This window comes from Dipodomys spectabilis, unplaced genomic scaffold, assembly GCF_019054845.1.
Source record: "Dipodomys spectabilis isolate Male_0828 unplaced genomic scaffold, ASM1905484v1 ptg000004l, whole genome shotgun sequence".
Lineage (NCBI taxonomy): Eukaryota > Metazoa > Chordata > Mammalia > Rodentia > Heteromyidae > Dipodomys > Dipodomys spectabilis.
The window spans coordinates 9,533,231-9,556,020 of record NW_024870681.1 but is presented as its reverse complement, the minus strand read 5'-3'; the positions used below and the strand labels follow the sequence as shown (position 1 = coordinate 9,556,020).

Here is a 22,790-nt window from a genome sequence, read left to right as displayed (position 1 = left end):
TAAGTTTAAGGTAGTTCCTACAGTCTGGTTTTTGGTGGGTTTTTTTTCTTTCTTTTTTTTTTTTTTTTTTTTTGGGTCTGGTCATGGGGCCTGAACTCTGGGCCTGGGCACTGTCCCTCAGCTCTTCAGCTCAAGGCTAGCGCTCTACCACTTGAGCCACAGCGCCACTTCCTGCTTTTTTCTTTTTGCTTATGTGGTGCTGAGGAATCGAACCCAGAGCCTCAGGCATACAAGGCAAGCGCTCTACCACTGAGCCACCTTCCCAGCCCCCTACAGTCTGTTTTTTTCATTTTTATTTCTTATCACTATATAATTACAGGAATTTTTTTTTTTTTTTTGCCAGTCCTGAGTCTTGAACTCAGGGCCTGGCACTGTCCCTGAGCTGTTTTTGCTCAAGGCTAGCACTCTACCACTTGAACCACAGCACCATTTCTGGCTTTTTCTGTTTATGTGAGGAATCGAACCCAGGGCTTCATGTATGCTAGGGATGCACTTTACTTCTAAGCCACATTCCCATCCCCTTGTAGAACATTTTTATGACTCCTAAAAAAATCCTTTTCCCATGAGCAGTCATCCTCTAATTTTGTCTCCTTCTAACCACTAATTTATTTTCTGCTTCTGTAGAATTTTCACTGCTATACATGCTATATATGTGACCTTTTCTGTTTGGATTCTTTACTTGGCATAATGTTTAAAGTTTTATCTGTATGGTAGGATAATTCAGTAGTTTATTCTTTTTATGACTAATATTCTTTTCTTTTTCCTTTCAGTATATTTGTATCTTGAATGTACTTGTGTCTTTTGTAGACAACATTGTTGGAGATCTTTTTGTTGTTGTTTTTGTGGTTGTGGTTGTGCCAGTCATGGGGGCTTGAACTCAGGACCTGTGAGCTGTCCCTGAGCTTTTGCTCAAGGCTAATGCTCTACCACTTGAGCCACAGCTCCACTTCTGGCTTCTTTGTTTTTTGGCAGTTTATTGAAAATAAGAGTTTCGCAGGCTTTCCTACTTGAACTGGCTTCAAAATGCAATCCTCAGATGTCAGCCTCTGTAATAGCTAGAAGTATACAAGTGTAAACCACCAGCTCCCAGCTACAATCATTGTTTAAAGCCAAACTTACTAGTCTCTACTTCTTGACAAGAGTTAAATAATCGTCAATGTTTAATACCATTACTGATAAAGTAATTTTAATGAATGCCATCTGACTGCTTATTTTCTCTGTAGCTGACAACTATTTCCCCTTCTGTTCTTCTAGTACTGCCTTCTCTGTGCTAAATAGCTATTTTGTAATATGACAGTTCAGTTTTCTGATGTGTCATTTTTATTCTCTTGACTTTAAAAAAAGCATGTATTTTGAGTTATTTTCTCAGTGGTTGTAAAACTCAAGTTACTACCTTAAATTTTAATGGAATAAGCCAAGTGTTTGGGTGCACACCTAAAAATTGCAGTACTTGGGAGGCTGAGACAGGAACATCTTGAGTTCAAGGCCAGCCTGAGCTTTAACAGTATAGTTTAATACGAATTAATTTTAAGAAGAATGCAACAAGTTTCTGTGTAGCTATATTCTGTTTTACTTGCATTATATCATTATTACAAAATTCTATCTATATATTTTAACCCTATCAATACATTTATACTTATTGCTCTATGCAAATTGACCTTTAAATGAGAAAAGAAAAAAAGAATTCCAAACAATGCATTTTAGCTGCTTTTTATATTTTCTGAAGTAGTGTCTTTATCAGTGCTCTTTAGCCCTTAGTGTGGACTTGGATTGTGTGTGTGTGTGTGTGTGTGTGTGTGTGTGTGTGTGTGTGTGTGTGTGTGTGTGTGTGTTGCTGGGAATTGGACCCAGGGCTTCACAGATGCTAGGTAAATGTTCTACCATTGAACTCCATCCTCAGTTATCATTTTAGGGCCCGTGCCTTACATCTGTCTTGGTTATATCTACTGCCTTGATCCTGGAGCCCTTCTGAGATTGTGTGGTAAGGTGTGTGGGGAGGTAGAATGTCTTCAAGACGATTTCAATTTAGTTGTGGTATAAAATAGATGTACAAGTTCCAGTAGTCCTTGGCAAAACCTAAAGTCATTAGAGAAAGAAGTGTGATATTGTAAATAAGAACAGGAAGAGATCATATTTGATCAGCTGAAGCAGAAGTGATATTTTAGTGGGTATTAAAGAAAGGGAAGTAGATTTCCAATGATAGATCTGAGTTTTTCTGTCACTGTGACAAACACTTCAGAGAAAAAAATTTAAGAGAAGCAAAAGTTTATTTTTGCTCATGGCTTTAGTGGTTTCAGGTCATGATTGGTGGTCTCTATTGCTTTTAGGCCAAGGGCCAGGCAGAAATATCCTAGAGAAAGGGAATGGTGGAGGAAAACTGTTCACCTTATGGCTGCCAGGAACCTGTGAAGGCAGAGACCGCCTGTGCTAGTGGGCTTCCTCCTCCTTTTCCTTTTTCTCCATTCAGGCTGGGTCCTGAATGGAGTAAAAGGGTGGCACTCACATTCATGGTGATCTTTGGCCCCCTTAATTGTCTCTGAAAAGGGCCTATTGACACATGTGGAGATGTGCTTTACCAGTTTGCTAGCCTTCTCTCAATCTATCAAGTTGGTGCCTAAGATTAGCCATGGCAGGGTAAGAGTGGAGCATTTTGAGCTGGGCACTGATGGCTCATGCCTGTAATCCTAGTTACTCAGGAGGCTGAAATCTGAAGATCACAGTTCGAGGCTAGCCCAGGCATGAAAGCCTGTGAGAGATTCTCATCTCCAATTAACTGCCAGAAAAGCCAGAAGTGGAGCTGTGGCCTAAGTGGTAGAGCACTAGCCTTGAGAAAAGAAGCTCAGGAACAGCATCCTGGCTCTGAGTTCAAGCCCCAGAACACACTCTCTCTCTTTCTTTCTCTCTCTCTCTCTCTCTCTCTCTCTCTCTCTCACAATCTCTGACACACACATACATACACACACACGGTATAGCATTTTAGATCAAAGAGACAGCATTAGTAAAGTCACAGAAAATATGTTATAATCACAATGTAGTTTAGCTTGTGTGAAAATACAATGGAAAGACTTAACAGGAAGTAGCCTATTTTCATAAAAGAAACATAGAAAAGAATATAAAACTTTTCAAACCACACATTTCAATGGTATTTTTTCCTTTTATTATAAACCATGTTATTTGCGTAAGGTTTAAGGTGAGAAAGTAGTGTTGTTTTTTTCTTCAGCGCTTTCTACTAATTGCCATAGTTTTGTGAAGAATGTCATTCCCCTACTAAGCTAAATCTGATTTTGACTCTATTGTTAACTGGTGGCACCACTGCTTCAGAACTCTCTTAGGGATCATTTTTTATTGATGGGGGAGTTTCTGAGCCCTTTTTATGGATAGTAATTTTCCATTAAAATTTTCTGAAAAGAGACTCCCTGGTGCCAAAGTAGCCACTTGAATCTTTGTATTTGTCAGTTACAAACTGATTTTCCTATACATCTTTATGAATAAGATGCATGAACCATTTTCCCTGAGGGAATGTTTTACATTTACCACTGAATGTCATGTAATGAATAAAATGTGAATGTTTCTATTCAGTGTCTAGTTACAGTTTTCTAAGTAATGTTTAACATTAAATTTGTATGTTGAAAAATTTGCAGTGCTATTTGTTGATGTGCTTTTTGCTTTTTAAGCTATATTGTACTTGATGTAAAGGAGAAATGAAATTGCTCCGTTTAAGGGATTTTTTTCTTATTTAGATAGTTTTCATTTGTGTAGGTAATGGATTTGGCTTCAGTGATCAAGGATTGCTTTCTTGGCGGTAGTCAGTAGAAGGACTCTTCTTGGTGTAGCCCTTGGAATGTGGTGAGGCGCTGTACCACTCTCAGGTTTATGTATGTAGTTCTTGAGTCTCAAGAAGCAATCTGTAGCGAGCTCTTCAGAAGAGCTGTCAAATGCCCTACCCAAGCTCATAACCCTAAGACTGGAAATCTCTTGGAGGATAACCTGAAATATCTCTGTAAATTCTGATAGTTCTGCATTGCAATCAAGCATTTTTTCAGAACTCAATCCCAAAAGCTATCAAATAATTGTTATTTGAAAAATCACATTAGCGAATCCTCTAGATATTATTTCAGAAATACACTAAGCATGTTGCATTAATTTTTAATTTTTTATTATTATCATTAAGTACTTGTACAAAAAAGTTCCCATGCAACAAAACAGTATGAATACAAGGTGTCTGACAGCATTGTCATTAATTTTTTAAAAGTCTTTGAATTGTTTCAAAAAAGAAACCATGGACATAAAATCAAATACGGTATTAATTAATTTCTCAATTTCTAGCTTCATTATATATTAATAGTAACTTAAGCCAGGTATCAGTGGCTCACATCTGTAATCCTAGCTACTCTGGAGGCTAAGATCTAAGGATCACAGTTTGAAGTCAGCTCAGACAGGAAACGCTGTAAGACTTATCTACAGTTAAACACCAAAAAACCCAGAAGTGGAGCTGTGACTCAAGTAGTAGAACACTAGCCTTGAGCAACAAAGTTCAGGGACAGTTTCCAGGCACTGAGTTCAAGTCCAGGCCCAGTACCAAATAAAACAACAACTTAAAACTGCAATTTTTTTTGTTATCCTTCAAAATATAAATGAAGGAGTGTGCTGCAAAGCTGCTTTAATGAATGAGTGAGTGACTAATAACTGGAAAGTATCAGTTTAACTAACTTTTTTGTTTTATTTTGTATGTTTATATGCATGCCTATAATAATTTACTTTTATCTATTAATAGCATGCACACATTTGAACCACTTCTAGCTCCCTAAAATTGTAAAAGACTATATTAACCAGGTGTTGGTGGCTCACACCTGTAATCCTAGTTACTCAGGAGGCTGAGATCTGAGGATTGTGGTTTGAAGCCAACTCAGGCAGGAAAGTCTGTGAGACTCTTATCTCCAATTAATCACAGAAAAAGCCAGAAGTGGCGCTGTGGCTTAAGTGGTAGAGTGCTACTTTGAGCAAAAAGGAGCTGAGGGACAGTGCCCAGGCTCAGAGTTCAAGCCCTGGGACTGGCAAATTAATTTTAAAATATTGATAATAAATTTTTAAGTGAAAATTTGACAGAACAACCACAAGGAAGTTAAGAACGAACTTGAATCAAAGATAACTAGATAAATTAGTTTAAAGAGGCAGAGATCTGGGCTGGGAAGGTGGCTCAGTGGTAGAGCACTTGCCTTGCATGCCTGAGGCCCTGGGTTCGATTCCTCAGCAACACATAAGCAAAAAGAAAAAGCCGGAAGTGGTGCTGTGGTTCAAGTGGTAGAGTGCTAGCCTTGAGCTGAAGAGTTGAGAGACAGCGCCCAGGCCCAGAGTTCAGGCCCCACGACTGGACCCAAAAAAAAAAAAAAAAAAGAGGCAGAGAGATCTAGTAGTAAATGTAAAAGTTGAACTAATTCTATCCTATTCCTGTGCTTCTCCCACTTCTTGGTGTGTGTGTGGGCGGGGGGTGTGAGGTATGTGTGTGTGGATGCCAGCCAGTGCTAGGGCCAGTATTAAGGCTTGAACTCTGTGCCTCATGCTCTCACTTGGCTTTTTTGCTTCAGGCTAGTGCATCTCCACTTTCAGCTTTTTGGTGGCTAATTGGAGATAAGTATCTCTTGGATTTGTCTGCACTAGCTGATATCAAACCACAGGTCTCAGATTCTCAGCCTCCTGAGTAGCTAGGATTACACCACCAGCACCTGGCTTCTAAGATGTATTTTTTATACATGAAATGACAGAGAAATCACTTACTAGAAAATATTAAACAAATTGCTATATATAACTTAAGATTAATTAACTAAGCATTTTTCAGATTAAAGTAAAAAAATTTAAGTTGATATTGACTAGAAAAGCTTGAGAGCTCCAGGCATCCTTTGTTCTAGTCTCCAATATTTGTAACTAATCTTCATAGTAGCAATCAATTTATTTTTCTTTTTGGCTGTCTTTACTTCCTGATTGCTGGGATTATAGGCATACACTACCATTCCTTGCAGATATATACACTTTGAGAAAGACATATACAAGTATGCCTGACCATATCAATTTACTTGCTTAGCCACTATAGATTTGTGTGTGTGTGTGTGCCTTTTTTGGGCAAAGGACACATAGAACCAGAGTAGGTCTGATTAATATGACTTCATGAATATTGAGTATTTCATAAATCTCAAGTATATTAGTATTATGAATATTTGTGTATCTATGATATATGTTGAATATTTAATGTCCTTCAGTCTCTTCATCTATGTACATATGCAAGCGCTGTACTTATCTGTTTAGCATGTTTTACAATCTTCTATCTTATTTCTCTGATTTTAACATCAGAGTTTTATCCGTCCATTGGGTTCTTCTGCTTTATACTAAAATTGAGTATTCTTAAGTATAATGGAAACTGTAAATTATAGATGATAAATTATAATCTCTTGGCTTTTTTTTTTTACATTTTTTGGAGGAGGCAACAATGCTTGATAAGAACTGTACTCATTACCTTGCTCATGTGATTGTAATCCCTCTATACAGTGTTTTCACAATAAAAACATATTAAAATTTCATATTTTTAGTCTTTTTTTTGTCAGCTGTGGAGCTTGAACTCATGCTGTCCCTGAGCTCTTTTGCTCAAGGCTAGTGCTGTCACTTTGAGTCAGAGTGCCATTTGGGGTTTTCTGATGCTTAATTGGAGAGAAGAGTCTCATAGATTTTCCTGCCCCAGGGGCTTCAAATTGCGATCCTCAGATCTCAGCCTCCTGAGTAGCTAAGATTACAGGAGTGAGCCACCAGCACCCAACTTAATCTTTTTCTTTAAAGAAATAAAAACAAAACACTTCTTGTATGTTTGAATACAGCAAAAACCTAAGGGTACACCCATTTTTAATATAAGTATTACAGTAAAACAGTACTGTTAAAAATTAAAACTACTAATTTTTCATTTTATATCTAAAATTATCATTTCATAGATGTATAGCTATAAGTACGTGTAGATGGCACATGTTAAAATGAATAATAGAAAGTAAACATTTCATTAATATTAATGCTTCATGGAATGAATAAGAATCATCCTTCGATGGAAAAATATGACAAGTTTTATTTATGAAGTATATAATGTGAGTAAGGTTACAGAAGATGGTAGTGTATAGAGGCAAGACTATTAAAAGCATTAAGACTTGAGTGCTGGCTATTAAAGTGAGTAAATGGTAATATTATAAAGTTAAACACATGCCAAAAAACATTTTCCAGAGGACAGGGATTGTAACAATACCATTAATGAGGGCAAAGAGGTCTTAATGCAATTTGCACTTTCTAAAGTTTCAAAAAGAGGCTTTGAGTTAGTGCGTTATGAATGCACTGAACATCTGGAAGTGGGTAAAAGCTATGGACATTGAGCAAATGCAGAATTTCCCCATGAGTTTGTGTCCTAATTCACTGCCTCCCTAGTGAGATACTGGTTTTAAGAAGTTTGAAAAAGTAAAATGACAATGTCCAGATGAGACAGAGACATTCCAGGGTGTCTTTTTCATTTGTGAGATCTGATTAAAAAAAAAAAATTGCCCCTGCAGTAATTTCCAAGTGATGTGGACACCAATTGGTAAGTGAAATCATTTCTGTCACTGTGTGTCAATTTGTCTCTGTCTTTGAATAATATTTACTCTTTATCAGCTATCAGAGAAAAACCATTTATAACATGTCTCATGGCTTTCACAGTATATAAGACTTAAAGCCTGAGAGACAGCTCTTTGTCCAGGGGTTTGCCTTGAAGTTATTTGAGTTTTCGGTACCGCATTAGATACTTAATAGACTTTAACTACCAGCTGAGTTATTTAGGTTATTTAGTTCTTTCTGATACTTCTCTGGCAATAGAGAAATAATTAAACTGCACAAATGTGTAAGTTGAGTGCAGTGGGAATGTCATCTAAAACAGAAAATTTGCTTTAGACCATTTTCACTGAGATGATCATTGTGCTTTTCCTGTAGAACTACTCTCCAAATTTGCATGTAGCCTCTTGTACTTCTTGGTGGAGGGCTTTTAAAGTGCTTTTTACAAAATCCTCACTGAAGAGACTAAAATAAACACATTGCGGTCTGTATAAATAGTGCCTTCTAGTCACTGAATTCCCCCCTTTCAAATTATTTCTCATACTTCATCCGGACTAAAATCTGGATGTACTTGGAGGATGCCACTGCCTTGTCAATCCTTTCCAGCTCTGACTTGTTTTTCCTTTCATAACTTGTAATACCTCAGAATGTACTATGTTATGTTTTTTAAACTTTCTTAATATTCTTTAAAAAGCAAGTGTGGGGAATTGTGTGTGGGGGAGACAGGTGAGAAGGAAGGAGGGAGGGAGAAAAGGTAAAGTTTTGTGGCATCACCAGTAGAAACTTTTAGTCTCTGTGCTCATGTGTTTTAATCATATCACTCTGGGCTTCATCTTTATTGCCTGATTATTTTTTATTAAGGACTTTGTACCTCATTTTACAAGTTTTTTCCCTTTTATTATCTTCTTTGACCTCTCATTGATTTGGGTCTTCTTTTTTATTCATTTATTAAATTTATTCGGTATTTCTCAATCATTTTTTATGTGTGAGGTGCTATGGTGGTACTAGACAATCAATAGTGAGCAAAATAGGCAAAAATTAGGTATTCTCTTCTATTTCAGGGGTGAGAGGCAAAAGATAAACCAGATATTTAGAAAGATACTGATACGTTAGATGATAATGAACTGAATGGTTTTGATCTACCAAATTTCTTCTTTTCGTCTTCCCTCTCTATCACCCATAGATCAGCAGCTTTCATTGATATTCTTTATGCTCATTTCATATATAGTTATAATCTCAAAATTACTCACATTCTTTCATCCTCTTTCTCTTCCCCTTCTCATCCTATATACTCCCTTATTTCGATTTACCTTCTATGTTTATACATATAATTATGTGTGTGTACATCTGTGTTTCATGAAATTTTCCTTGCTGAATCCATTTCTTTATATTCTCCTCCTGGTCAGTTTCTCCACATGCATTCTTTTTTTTTTTTTGCAATTTTTAAAATTGTGATTAAGTGATTACATAAATTTCATGGTATTGTGGGATAGTGATACTTAATCACAAACGCATTCTAGCCTTCATGGGGCAAATTGTCTTTATCATGGTCTATAAAGTTATGAGTTCTATGAGCTTTGACAAGTACAGTTATTTCTTCCAAATCGGGTGATATGCACATTTCTTTCCTTTTGCTTAGTATCATCTGTTCCCTCTTTCCTACTCATTCCCTCCCTCCCATCGCTGCCATTGAGTTGCTTAGTTTGTTTTGATCAATGTCCAGTGCAGCTGATGGGTCCCACTGTTGTATGGTTTCCCGTTTCCCTCTGTTTCTGTGTCCTCCTCCTAATTTCCCTCCGATGAGCACATATATACCATTCTTTTCATCTTTTTTCTTAGTTTTGCAATTTATCATTCAATTCTAATCTCCTCTTACCCATATAGTCAACTGCCAGATCAGCATTTCAGTATGGGTATCTTAAAAGCAACTTAAAATCTTTCCTTCCAAACTTGGCACTTTTCCAGTATTGTCTGTATGAACAAATGATACCATAATCTGTATTTGGTTAATCAGATACCAATGGGGCATCTGTGAACTTGTCTGCACCTTTTCCTATAATATCCAATCCAACCATGTTTATTAAAAATTTTAAATACATCTGTAATCTATTCACTTTATTTCTCTATTGTTTACTTTTCAAAGGGGTAAAATTTTGACTCACTTTTAAATATCAACTTATCAAAGAGTTTTATTAAACTCACTGACTTATGAGGGAATGACATGATGGTAAGGCAAACAGAAAACATTGAGGGAGCTATAAACATTAAATAAAGAAATAAAATATGAGATTGCTGATATGAACACAGACTAATAAACTCTATAGGCTAATAAACTGTAACCTTTGGGATTATCTTCTCTCCTGGACAGAAATCACTTGAATTTCTTCTAAACAAAAATATACATTAAAATGCAATTCCACTCGAGACTAAGTAATTTACTATAATTCAGGAAATTCAATAAAATGCATTTCCCTACGTAAACCTTTAGGTGTGCTCCTCTGTTTAGGAAATTTATGCTTTCCTTTTTTGCATATTTTTTCTTAACTAATTCAGGCCACCTCTATCTCTGGATGTCTTTACTTAGGAGCTTAAATGTATCTATTCTTAACATTCCTTATACTAATATTAATATCTGAGTAATGTTTAATCTTTGTTTTTCAATTGTAAAATATGTGTCAGTGTAATATGAATGTTTTAAATAATAAAGTAGACATGATTATCAACCACCTGTTTAAACAGAACATTATTCCAGCATTACAGCTCCTTAGTGCCCTTTTCCAGTCATATCTCTCAAAACTGAAGAAACTAATTTTGTTTTTAAAAAGTTACATAATTTAGTCATGTAATTGTAACCCCTCTATACAGCATCTTTACAATAAAATGAAAATTTTAAAAAGTTGCATAATTTTTCTTAAATAACATTTTGAAACATTGTATTAGTTAGGTCATATGTATGTTTCCATCTGTGTTTACTCTTTTTCCTCAACATCTGTAAGTCTGTGATTTATTCTTGTTGATACATCTGAAATTTGTTAACTCAATTATTGTGCAGTGCTAATTTGTGTGTGTGTGTTTGTTCACGAATGTGGTTTTTTTTCCACATCAGAAGGGTAATGGGTCCACGTCATATCAAGGTTTGAGGGAGGCACAATGTCATGCAAGTGCATGAACCAGAAAAAGATTGCAAATGTTTTTTAACTTTTTACCTTCTCCTCATGTCTGTTTTCTACTTTATCCATTCTATTAGTGAGGCTTTCAAATGATATTTTTAAAAACTTATTTAGTTGGGGAAGGGAAAGGGAATAACAAAATGTTGAAACAAGGACACAGGATGACCTATTGCAATAGTGATACTCACAAGGCACTGTTTTGGAAATGAACTTTTCAACTTGGGTGGGGGAAGAGGAGTGGGGAAAGTGGGGGAGGGAAGGAATAGTAGGAGAAAAACAAAGGAGGGGGTAACAATGCTTGACAAGAAATGTACTCATTACCTTACTCATGTAACTAACCCCTCTGTACAGCATCTTTAAAATAAATTAAACAACAAAAAAACTTACTTGGCTTTTCATTTCCAGAATTTGATTTTTAATTTAATTAATTAAATTACTTGCTAACACCAGGGTTTGAACTCAGGGCCTTCTGCTTGCTCTGCTTGTTTGCTCAGCTGGCACTCTACCAGTTAAGCCATGTTTCCAGCCTGGCTTTTTGCTGGCTATTTTGGAGATGACGTCTTCCAGACTTTCCTACACAGACTGACTTCAGACCATGATTTTCTGGCTCCCAGCCTTCTAAGTAGTAGGATTATAGACATGAGCCACTTGTAACAGCCATTTCCAAAATTTGAATTTGGTTTTTCCCCAAAATTTTTATATCTTTATTGTGAAGATAGTAATAATGGCAACAGCACTGTTAGTGGTGATAATAATGGTAAAAGCAGTAGCTCTTTATTACTGTATGCCAGGTATCATTCATACATCTTCAGATCTGTTAATAAACTTCCCAGTAACAGCTTTGTGAGATAATGCTTAGCCCATTGTATAGATGAATAAAGTCACAGAAAAGTTAATATGTTTGTCTTAGGCACATTATGGTCCAACCAGCTTTAAACAAAGGAAAAGTTATTCAACATAAAAATTAATTTTCTTTTCCCTTTTAGTTACTAGAAAAATTAAAAGAACGCTGGCTTTTAACTGGTTTATGGCAGAATTTGGAACTGATGAAAACAGTCATTGTAGAACCTCAAGGAGGAGAAAAGACTGATTTTGATCAACTACTTCAGGTGTACTATGATGCAATCAAGTACAAAGGAGAGAAAGGTATTTAGAAATTACTTTATGGTCAATATATTTATTATAAGGCAAGAAATCGGTGCTATTGGAATTTCATTGTTATCATCTTGTAAGTAAATTGCACCTAAAAGAAAAATGCATATTTTATATCAGGCCCCAAGGATTTACACCTCTAATTCTAGCTTCTCCAGAGGCTGAGATCTGAGGTTCAAAGCCAGCCAGGGCAAACAAAATCCTCAAGACTCTTCTCTCCATTTAACAAACAAAAAGCAAGACCTAGTAAAGACACACCCACACACACACACACAACTTGTTTACAATCTTAGATTATAAAAGAGTAAGTTAATTGTCCTACAATGTTTTCAAAAGGTAAACTTGTGCTTTCAAAACATAACTGAGAAATGAGGAGCTGAGTGTTGGGGTACACACTTAAAATCCCAGCACTTGGGGTACTCAGCAGAAGGAGGGCCAACCTGGGCTCCATAATGAGATCTTTTTTCAAATACCTAACGAAACCACACAAACAACAACCCCTTCCCCCATCCCACACAAACACTCTACACTACTAAGGACTCAATTTCTTTCTTCTTTTCTTTTCTTTTCTTTACTTTTTGGGGTCCTGGGGCTTAAACTCTGGGACTAGGCGCTGTCTCTGAGCTCCTTTCAAGGGTAGCACTCTACCACGTGAGCCACTTCGTGCTTTTTCTGTGATTAATTGGAGAGAAGAATCTCACAGACTTTTCTACACAGGCTGACTTTGAACCACAATCCTCAGATCTCAGCCTCTTAAGTAGCTAGGCTTACAGGCGTGAGCCACTGGACACCAGGTTGAAACTTTATTTTTTCAGTTTACATTTTCTTAGTTCTTATATTGTTTGGTATTGTGGTGTGATTTTACTTTACAAAGTATCTGAGAGATGCATAGTTTGTCAACTGTTTTACTATTATATGTAATTTTGTTTTCCTTGTTTAAGATAATCGTTTAAAAGGATATCTTACTGTATTTTATTTGAAACTTCCTAATGAACATCAGAAATGACAAGAATAAGCAAATTCTCAGAATTTTGAGTGTGGCTTGTAAGATTTTTTTTTTTTCTTCTGTTGCTTAAGATGGAGCCCTTCTCATAGCAGTTTGTCGTGGCAAAGTGAGTGAGGGTCTGGATTTCTCAGATGACAATGCCCGTGCTGTGATAACCATAGGAATTCCTTTTCCAAATGTGAAAGATCTACAGGTAGGCCATCTAAGCTTTCTGTTTAATTATGAGGGAAGTCCTTGGTTTTGTGTGAAGTTAATTTTCTATTTTTCTTGTATCCTCAGATATTTTACTTAAAATCTCTGAATGAGTGAGAAAGGTTTCATAGGAAAGATTTGTTTTTAGCTTACATTGTCTTTTGCTTAACAAGTCATTTTCAAAGAATGGTTCAGAAGCATCAGTATCATCTGGGAATTTATAGAAATACAGATTGTCAGTATTTCATGTCAACCTCCTGAATCAGAAATGCTGGCTGTGGAGCACCACAATTTGTGTTTTATCAAGCTTTTTGTGGTATTTTAGTGATAAGTTATTTTATCTAGCTCTCTTCTCTCCAGTGCTCTATGTTGCAGATTTCACAAGTGTAGCTGCTCTAGATCTCTTCCACTTGAGCTCAGTATGACCAGGGCACTCTGTACTACAATGTTATGTGCTGTGGTCAGGAAATTATACCAACAGAGAGCTGAGAATACCGGAGTTTGTTCACCTAATGAATTCCATCTCTAGAGACATAGCCTTGTGCTGCTTTGGGTTTCCCAAGAGTGCTCTGTTTTTCTTAGTTTTTCTGTTGCTTCCAATGGAAGAGATGTTTCTAAACCAGTTACTTAATATTGGCTCCAGAATAGTTTTGTCACATTATCACAACTTGTTTCCTAGACATTTTATATTGGAAAAAAAAATTATAGTAGTTACTTAAAACCTAAGATGACATTATATTATTAGTCAGGGATCTCCAGAGAAAAAGAAACAATTGAGATATATTATTTCAAGATTGACTCAATTACAGAACTAAAGAAATTCTGCAGTGGCCACCTACAAGTTGATTGTATGGTTTAGCCCAAGAAACTGGAAGCTGGGGTTGGAGGCCTGACTTAGTTGATAGAGCACTAGCCAGTGAGCAAAAGTGGCAGGTACTGAGTTCAAGTTCCCGTCTCAGAACAAAAAGAAACTGGAAGCCTCAGAGTTAGGAACTTTGATTATGTCGCTCCAACTTCCAAGACCAAAGGCCCTAGAGTCTTTCAGAGGGACTGCTCATGCGAGTTCCAAAGACAAAAAACTCAAGAGCCCAATACCCAAGTACCAGCTCCAGAGGAAGAGCCAGGGAGAGGGTCGTTCCTTTTCTCCCTTTACTTTTCCATCTCTGCCTGGAAGGTGCTTACTCACATGCAGGCAGCCTTCCTCAGTTTGCTGGTTGACTTACATACCAGCTTCTCCGGTAATGTCTTCTCAGACATACTCAGAAGTAATGCTTTCCCAAGTCTCTAGCATCTACTCCCTCAGAGTAGTGAAGCTGACATCCAGAATTAACCATCACAGTTGGCATTCCCTCCCAGCCGACTATTTGAAGGTTCTACCAATCTGAGACAACAACTTGAGTTGACCCACTGAGTGACTCGTGGCCCTTCCTCCAAGGTTCAGTCAATAGTATCAAACCAAATTAGCAATTTTAGTAGGATTAGTTTTAATGCTTTAATGGGAAATGTAAATTAAATATTTACTTTTATTTCCCTGGGCCATACAAGTCTTTAGGTAAGCATTACCTTTAGTTAACAGTATCTCTTTACTTAGTCTCTATGCTTCTATAACATTTAGATGTCTTCATAATTTCTGAAAGTCTTCAGTCCCTGTTGGCTTTGATGGCTTTTGCTACATTTTCTTCCCCAATTCTAAAATGACCAATGCTACCTGGTGAAGCAGTTGACGTCTGTATTGTGTTCACCATCAAGTGCCTGAGGGTTGCATTGCACAGAAGTTGAGTGCACTGGGCCTGTTGCTTTTTGACATCTTGTCATTTTCCCTGGCCCCAGGTTATTAACTTATGCATTAATGAAGTGCAGAGAAGCTCTTTCCTCTCTTTATTTTGCTACTTTTTTGCACTTGAGTTCCAGGGATTTGAATAAGCAGAACTATGACAAATAGGATCAGAGCAGGCCACCAAAATGTCTTTCTCATGACAGATTAAGATGTTCCCTAGAAGGAATTTATCCTAAACAAAGTATTGTTGTTGAGACTATGTATTAAAGGTTTGGTCACCAGCCTCTGGCACTATTGGAAGGTGGTGGAACATTGAATAGATGGGAGGAAGTTGCGTACTAGTGATGTGCCCTTGAAGGACACTGACCCCCCAGCCTTCTCTGTGCTGTCTGCCTGCCAAGAGGTGCTATGTTTTTGCTTTGGAAACAAATTATTCCAAGTATCAAGTCACAATGATAGAAAGTTCACTACCACAGGGGAGGGAGGAGAACACTAACAAATAAGGTTTGATAGAATAACAATGCCCAGAAACATGGTTTTGAGGGTAAAAGAAAGAAGGGAAAAAAACCCATAAAATATATAATATTTTCTCTTCACACAGTTTTTTTAAATTTTAAGAATTTTTTGGAAAAAAAATAACATAATAAATGCTTATATCACAATATTTTCTTGAAGTTTTAAAAACTAGCTTACATTAATTTATATAAAGGTTAGAGCTGTTTTATTTTAGTTTGGGCTAGTCCTGGGGCTTGAACTCAAAGCCATAGTTACTGAGCTATTGCTCAATGCTAGCATTCAACCACCCGAGCCACAGCTTCACTTCCAGCTTTTTGTTGGCTAATTGGAGATAAGAATCTCAAAGACTTTTGAACCACTACTCCCACAAACTCATGCTACAAAGCCTTCATTCCATTATATTTCAGTGTTTTCAACCTGTTAGTTGGTATACATTGAAGAAAAGGATAATTTCTCAAGTATCTTTCTGTCTTTTCAATAAAATATTGTCTTGGAACATTATGTTTAATAAATGACGTTTTAATCAGTGATAGGGGCTTAATGTAATGTTTTTTTTTTTTTTTGTTTTGTTTTGGTTTTTTGGTGCTAGTACTAGGGCTTTAATTCAGTGGCAGAGAACTTCCCTTAACTTTTTTTTTACTTAAAGCTGGTTCTCTGCCATTTGAGCCACAGATCTATTTCCTGTTTTGTGCTTTTTAATTTTTTTTTTTGGTCCAGTCGTGGGGCCTGAACTCTGGGCCTGGGCACTGTCCCTCAGCTCTTCAGCTCAAGGCTAGCGCTCTACCACTTGAGCCACAGCGCCACTTCTGGCTTTTTTCTTTTTGCTTATGTGGTGCTGAGGAATCAAACCCAGGGCCTCAGGCATGCAAGGCAAGCGCTCTACCACTGAGCCACTTTCCCAGCCCTCCTACTTTGTGCTTTTTAATTGGAGGTAAGAGTCTCAAGGACTTCTGCTCTGACTGGCTTTGAACCACAATCCTCAGATCTCAGCCTCCTGAGTAGCCAGGATTACAGGCATAAGCAGGAGACTTTATGACATGGTAATAACGATAATCATTAAAGTGGTAGTAAACATTAATATGATTCCTGTGTGTTATTGTCATAGGTCAGCAAAAGAGTTTCTAAAAGAAATAGTCCCCAGTAGTGTTTTTGTTTATGTGTTTGTTTGTTTTGTGCACGTTGTTGGTACTGGGCTTGAACTCAAGATTTTTTCACCAGAGGCTATTGCTCTACCACTTGAGCCACACCTCCACTTCCAGCTTTTTGCAGTTAACTGGAAATAGGAATCTTTTGATGTATCTGCTCAGGCTGGCTTCCAACATGATCCTCAGATCTGACATGAGCCATCAACACCTGGCTTCCAATAACATTTTAATGCTTTATTAAGTACACAGTAGAACATAATAAATAGAGGAAGTGTCTTATATTGATTATACAAGCTGCCACTCTTTATATAGTTTTTTAATTGCTATTTAACAAATTACCACATACATTTATTATCTCCATAGGTCATGAGTGTAGATGTGGTTTAGGTGGGTCCTCTGCTCAGAGTTCCATAAATCAGTGTTCTCATCTGGAGCTTTCAAGTTCATCGAGGTTACTGGCACAATCAGTGCCTTGTATTTGTATGACTGGTTTTTTATAACCCAGGCAGGAGCTGCTCTTAGCTCCTAGAAGATACTTAAAGTTCCTTAGTGTTATCATGTTTGCAAGCTTCCTCACAGCCTGGAAATTTAATTCTTCAAGGCTTCCTAGCACCAATCAGCTAAATAGGATTTTATGTAACCTCATTGGTAGCGTAATTTCCCATCACTTTGCTTTCCAACATAACCTAATCGAAGAGTCACTGCCCCATACTTGCCATATTAAGTAGGCTTGAAGCAATTCATAGATTCTACCCTAACTCAAGGGAGATAATATAAAGATGTGACTCAGAAGATGTTGTCTTAGAGAGTATCTGTCCTTTTCTTGTTCTGTATAGAAGGAGATGATAGACTAAAAGATTTTCATAAATCTTTCTTCCAAGACTGCTCAAAGGACTGGCCTTTATAATGTTCTTTTACATTAATATTTAATTTATCCCATAGAAACAAATGGAAATTATTTATAAATGAAAATTTTGAAGTATTCTTTCTTAAATAATCTGTACAATAGTCCATGTATGTCATTTAAATGCATATTTTAAGAAGCTCAGATCAGTGTTAGAAAAGTGATTTGAGTAAGACAAAGGAGGCAATATTAAATTAATGATACTATTTATTTTTCTTAATTTGAGACAGATTATGGAAGTAAAAAAAATTAAATAGAGTTTAAAATACTAACTTAAGACATTCCTGTCTCCATAGTAGAGCTTGGCTTTGAGAAAGGCAGGAAAATATATGTTAAAGCCAAAAATATGACTTCTTTTGGCTGTGACCAGGATTTCCTCTTCCCACCTTGGGGACTACAAAGTAAGGTAGGAAAATTTCATTTTGGAGCCAAGTGTGACTTGTTTAGTTCAAGTCATAATTTATTGCACATACCTCAGGGACCTGAAAATAAAGAAAGCCACTATGAAATGCTGATAATGGGCCACTCCGAAGGGCAAAGCATTAAGCTGGCTTTCCCAGTGAGGATTTTTCTCTTTTACCTTTCCCAGATGCTTCTGATCATTCTCTAAGCAAGTACTTAATCGTGTAATAGTTTTAAAAGGAAACTTTCTATGCACCAGACCAAAGTGTTTGAGGGGCATGAGGGTGAACCCAGGCTTTCATATGAACAGATGGCAGTAGGGTAGTGCAACTCAAAAGAAAAACGATTTTCTTTCTTTTTTTTTAATTTAATTTTATTTTATTTGAGAACATACTGTACAGAGGGGTTACAATTACATGGGCAGGATAATGCATACATTTCTTACCAAGCATTGCAGCCTCCTCCTTTGTTTACCCTTCACCTCCCTTCCCAGCCTTCCCCCTCCCCCCCACCCAATCATACCCCCCCCCCCCCACTCCGACATTGTAAAGCTGGTTTTGACATGACATTTTGTACTTCTCATTGTTGCAACAGGTCCACCTGAATCCTTGAATGACTTGTTTGTCCCCGTCTCCTCCACATGTTATACTGACATCAAATATAGTGAAAGCGGGGGTTACACTGTGGGGGAGGGACATACAAAGCAACAAAGAAATAATCTTATAAATGCGTTAGAAACACATGCATGAAAGAAACAAAAACATTAAAATACATATTTGAGGGTTCGTTTTCCTAACATCACATTATCTGACTTTTTCCGCTTGACTCATACCTATACTAGATATTGCAAATAAGGGAAACCATGGGACCTATGTTTCTTTGGGCCTGGCTTACTTCACTTAATACAATTTTTTCCAAGCCTTTCCGTTTCCTAACAAATGGGGCAATGTCATTCTTTCTGGTGGAGGCATAGAATTCCATTGTGTATATATACCACATTTTCTTGATCCATTCATCTACTGAGGGGCATCTGGGTTGGTTCCATATCTTAGCTATGGTAAATAATGCTGCCATAAACATAGTTGTGCTGGTAGCTTTAGTGTGGTCTTTTTTGTAAACATTAGGGTAAATGCCCAAAAGTGGGATTGCTGGGTCATAGGGGAGTTCTATGTGAAGTCTTTTGAGGAACCTCCATACTGCTTTCCAAATTGGTTGAACAAGTTTACATTCCCACCAACAATGAAGTAAGGTTCCTTTCTGTCCACATCCCCTCCAGCATCTGTTGTTGTTAGAGTTCTTGATTTTTGCTGTTCTAACTGGAGTGAGGTGATATCTCAATGTTGTTTTGATTTGCATTTCTTTTATGGCTAGGGATGTTGAACATTTCTTCATGTGTCTATTGGCCATCCTTCTTTCTTCTTCAGAGAAGCTTCTCTTTAAGTCTTTCGCCCACTTACTTATTGGGCAGTTGTTTCTTTGAGGATTTGTTGTTGGGTGGTTTAATTTTTTGAGTTCCAAGTATATTTTAGATATGAGACCCTTGTCCGTTGTATGGCTAGTAAAGATCTTCTCCCAATCCATGGGCTTTCTATTGATCTTGCTAGCTATGTCATTTGCCCTGCAGAAGCTCTGCAACCTTATGCAATCCCATTTGTCCAACCTTTCTTTGATTTGTTGTGTTTCCGGGTCTATTCAGAAAATTTCGGCCTGAGCCAAGGAGACCCAGGGTTTCTCCTATTCCATCCTGTAATGTTTTCAGAGTGTCTGCTTTGAGTTCAAGGTCTTTGATCCATTTGGAGTTGATTCTGGTGCAGGGTGATATATAAGGATCTAGCTTTAGTTTTCTACATGTAGTTAACCAGTTTTGCCAGCCCCATTTACTGAAGAGGCTGTCTGTCTTCCATTCTATTGTTTTAGCTCCCTTATCGAAGATTAGATGACTATAGGTCTGTAGGTTCATTTCTGGGTTTTCAATTCTATTCCATTGGTCCTGAGGTCTGTTCTTATGCCAATACCAAGCTGTTTTGAATACTATGGCTTTATAGTAGAGTTTGAAATTTGGTATTGATATTCCTCCAGCAGTGTTCTTTCCGTTGAGGAGCGTTTTTGCTATTCGGGGTCTTTTATTGTTCCATATGAATTTTTGGATTGCCTCTTCTTCTATTTCAAAAACGATTTTCTTTTAATGCAATTAAATTACAGTATAAAGCTGCCTTTTTAATAGGTATCGAAAACAATTCTTTGACCAATTTCAGCCTCAAAAGCCTACATTACAATTTGGTCATCCACATCTGACATTGGTGACATGGACACAGTCTGTAAGACATGGTATAATATTTAGATTTTAAAATTGTATTTACTTTTTGGTTGGTCATGGGGCTTGAACTCTGGGCCTTGGCACTGTCCCTGGGCTCTTCAGCTAAAGGCGAGTGCTCTACCACTTGAGCCACAGTGCCACTTCCAGTTTTCTAGTGGTTTATTGGAGTTAAGAGTCTCATGGGCTTTCCTGCCTGGGCTGGCTTTGAACAGTGATCCTCAGATCTCAGCCTCTTGAGTAGTTAGGATTATAGAGCCACCGGTGCCTGGCTTGTTTGTATTCTCTAAAATAGTTTAATCTCTTTGTGAGTGTAGTGCTTCTTCTGAGGGGAAATTCATAAATACGTGGTTAAATTTTGTATAATTTAGGGCTGGGAATGTGGCTTAGTGGTAGAGTGCTTGCCTAGCATACATGAAACCCTGGGTTTGATGCCTCAGTACCACATACACAGAAAAAGCCAGAAGTGGCACTGTGGCTTGAGGGGTAGAGCACTAGCCTTGAGCAAAAGAAGCTCAGAGACAGTACCCAGGCCCCTGAGTTCAAGCCCCAGGACTGGCCAAAAAAAAAAAAAAGCAGGGCTGGGAAGTTGGCTCAGTGGTAGAGCGCTTGCCTTGCATTCCTGAGGCCCTGGGTTCGATTCCTCAGCACCATATAAGCAAAAAGAAAAAAAAGCCAGAAGTGGTGCTGTGGCTCAAGTGGTAGAGTGCTAGCCTTGAGCTGAAGAGCTGAGGGACAGCATTCAGGCCCAGAGTTCAGGCCCCACAACCGGACCAAAAAAAAGCATACTTGAAAAACATTGAGGTGGAGCTGGGTAGTACCTCATACCTGTCTTCCTCATCACTAGGGGGCTGGAGATCAGGAAAAATGTTCAAGGCCAGCCTAGGTGAAAAGTTGGAGAGATGCCATCTTAGCCAGTAGAAGCTGTTGTGGTGGCACTCTTGTCGTCCTATTTAAAGTGGAAACATAAATAAGAGGATCACAGGCTAGGCTGGCCTGAATATAAATGTGAGACTCTATTCATAATTAAAGCAAAGAGGATTGTGGACATGGGTCAAGTGGTATAGTACCTGCCTACTGAACCCAAGGCTACACAAGAAAGACCCTGTCTCAAAAAACATAACTCTCTTACATAATTAATACAATTTATTAAAATAATAAAGTTTCAATAGGACACCATAGCTCATATCTGTAGGTAGAGATGGGGAGGACTGTGGTTCAAGGCCAGCCTGTGCAAAAAATGAACAAGATCTCCATTTCAGCAAAGCAAGGCAAGAGTGGTGGCCCGCACCTGTGATCCCAGCTATGCAGGAAGTATAACTAAAAGGATCATGTGCCAGGCTAGCTAGAAAAATCAGGCTAGCTAGAGTTGTGGCTTGTGTGGTAGAGAACTTGCCTATAATGTCCTGAGTTTAAACCCCAGGACTTCCAAAAAAAGAATTTATTTTTTTGCCGGTTCTGGGGCTTGAATTCAGGGGCCTGAGCACTGTCCCTGAGCTTCTTTTGCTTAAGACTAGCACTCTACCACTTGAACCACAGCACCACTTCCCACTTTTTCTGCTTATGTGGTACTAAGGAATTGAACTGGGCTTTATGCATGCTAAGCAAGCACTCTACCACTAAAGCCACTTTCCCAGCCAAAAATTTTTATAATTCAAAATACATTCTTAGCCAGGAGCTTGTGGCTAACACCTATAATCCTAGCTACTCAGGAGGCTGAGATCTGAGGATTGCAGTTCGAAGCCAGCCTGGGCAGGAAAGTCTGTGAGATTCTCATCTCCAATTAACCACCAGAAAATTGGAAGTGGTGCTGTGGCACAAAGTGGTAGAGCTATAGCCTTAAGTGAAAAAGCTCAGGGACAAGTCCTGAGTTTAAGTACCACAACCAACCTAAATAAATTATATATATATATATACTTTTTTTTTCTTGTGTTCCTTTTCAGAAGTTGCTTGTTGTGGGGGAAGGGGTACTGGAGGATTGAAACCAAGGCCTCATGCTTGCATGACTGGTTCTCTACAACTTAAGCCATACCTTTATGCTTGGCTTCTGTACTAGTTATTTTTCATTCATTGTGTTCTTTATGTAAAGCATTGGAAAGGACAGGATGACAACATTAATAAAGTAGGATGCACATTATACCATATTAAATTAGTTCTTTCAAGTGTGAAAATACTATGAGATTATGGTAGTTGCAGAATTCTTAATTCTTTAGAAGGAGAGTTACATTTTTTGTTATTTTTCTAGTTTTGATGACTAAATATTCATGTTTATGAATGAAGGCAGGTGTATAAAGGAATGCACTATATCAAGATGAACTTGACATAGTTGAGAAGATTCTTCTATTTGTTATTGATTTATTTTAGTGGTGCTGAGGCTTGGACTAATGGCATCATTGCTTGCTAGGCTGGCATTCTACCATTTGAGCCATGTCTCCAGCCTGGCTTTTGCTGCTTATTTTGGAGATGGGGTGTAGCTAACTTTTTTTTTCTTTTTTTTTTTTTTGGTCATGGGGCTTGAACTCTGGGCCTGGGCACTGTCCCTCAGCAATTCAGCTCAAGGCTAGCACTCTACCACTTGAGTCACAGTGCCACTTCTGGGTT

The 22,790-nt window shown here is 37.7% G+C and overlaps 1 protein-coding gene and 1 pseudogene across 1 annotated transcript in view; one reads left to right on the top strand and one right to left on the bottom strand.

Moving 5' to 3' along the window:
• Positions 1–22,790, top strand: part of Brip1 (BRCA1 interacting helicase 1) — a 110,261-nt gene that overhangs the window by 53,478 nt on the left and 33,993 nt on the right. Inside the window, exons 14-15 of the mRNA XM_042694614.1 lie at positions 11,768–11,927; positions 13,011–13,132. Coding sequence (XP_042550548.1) covers positions 11,768–11,927; positions 13,011–13,132 — 282 coding nt within the window. The remainder of the gene's footprint in view (positions 1–11,767; positions 11,928–13,010; positions 13,133–22,790) is intronic.
• LOC122120669 lies at positions 10,712–10,793 on the bottom strand (annotated as a pseudogene).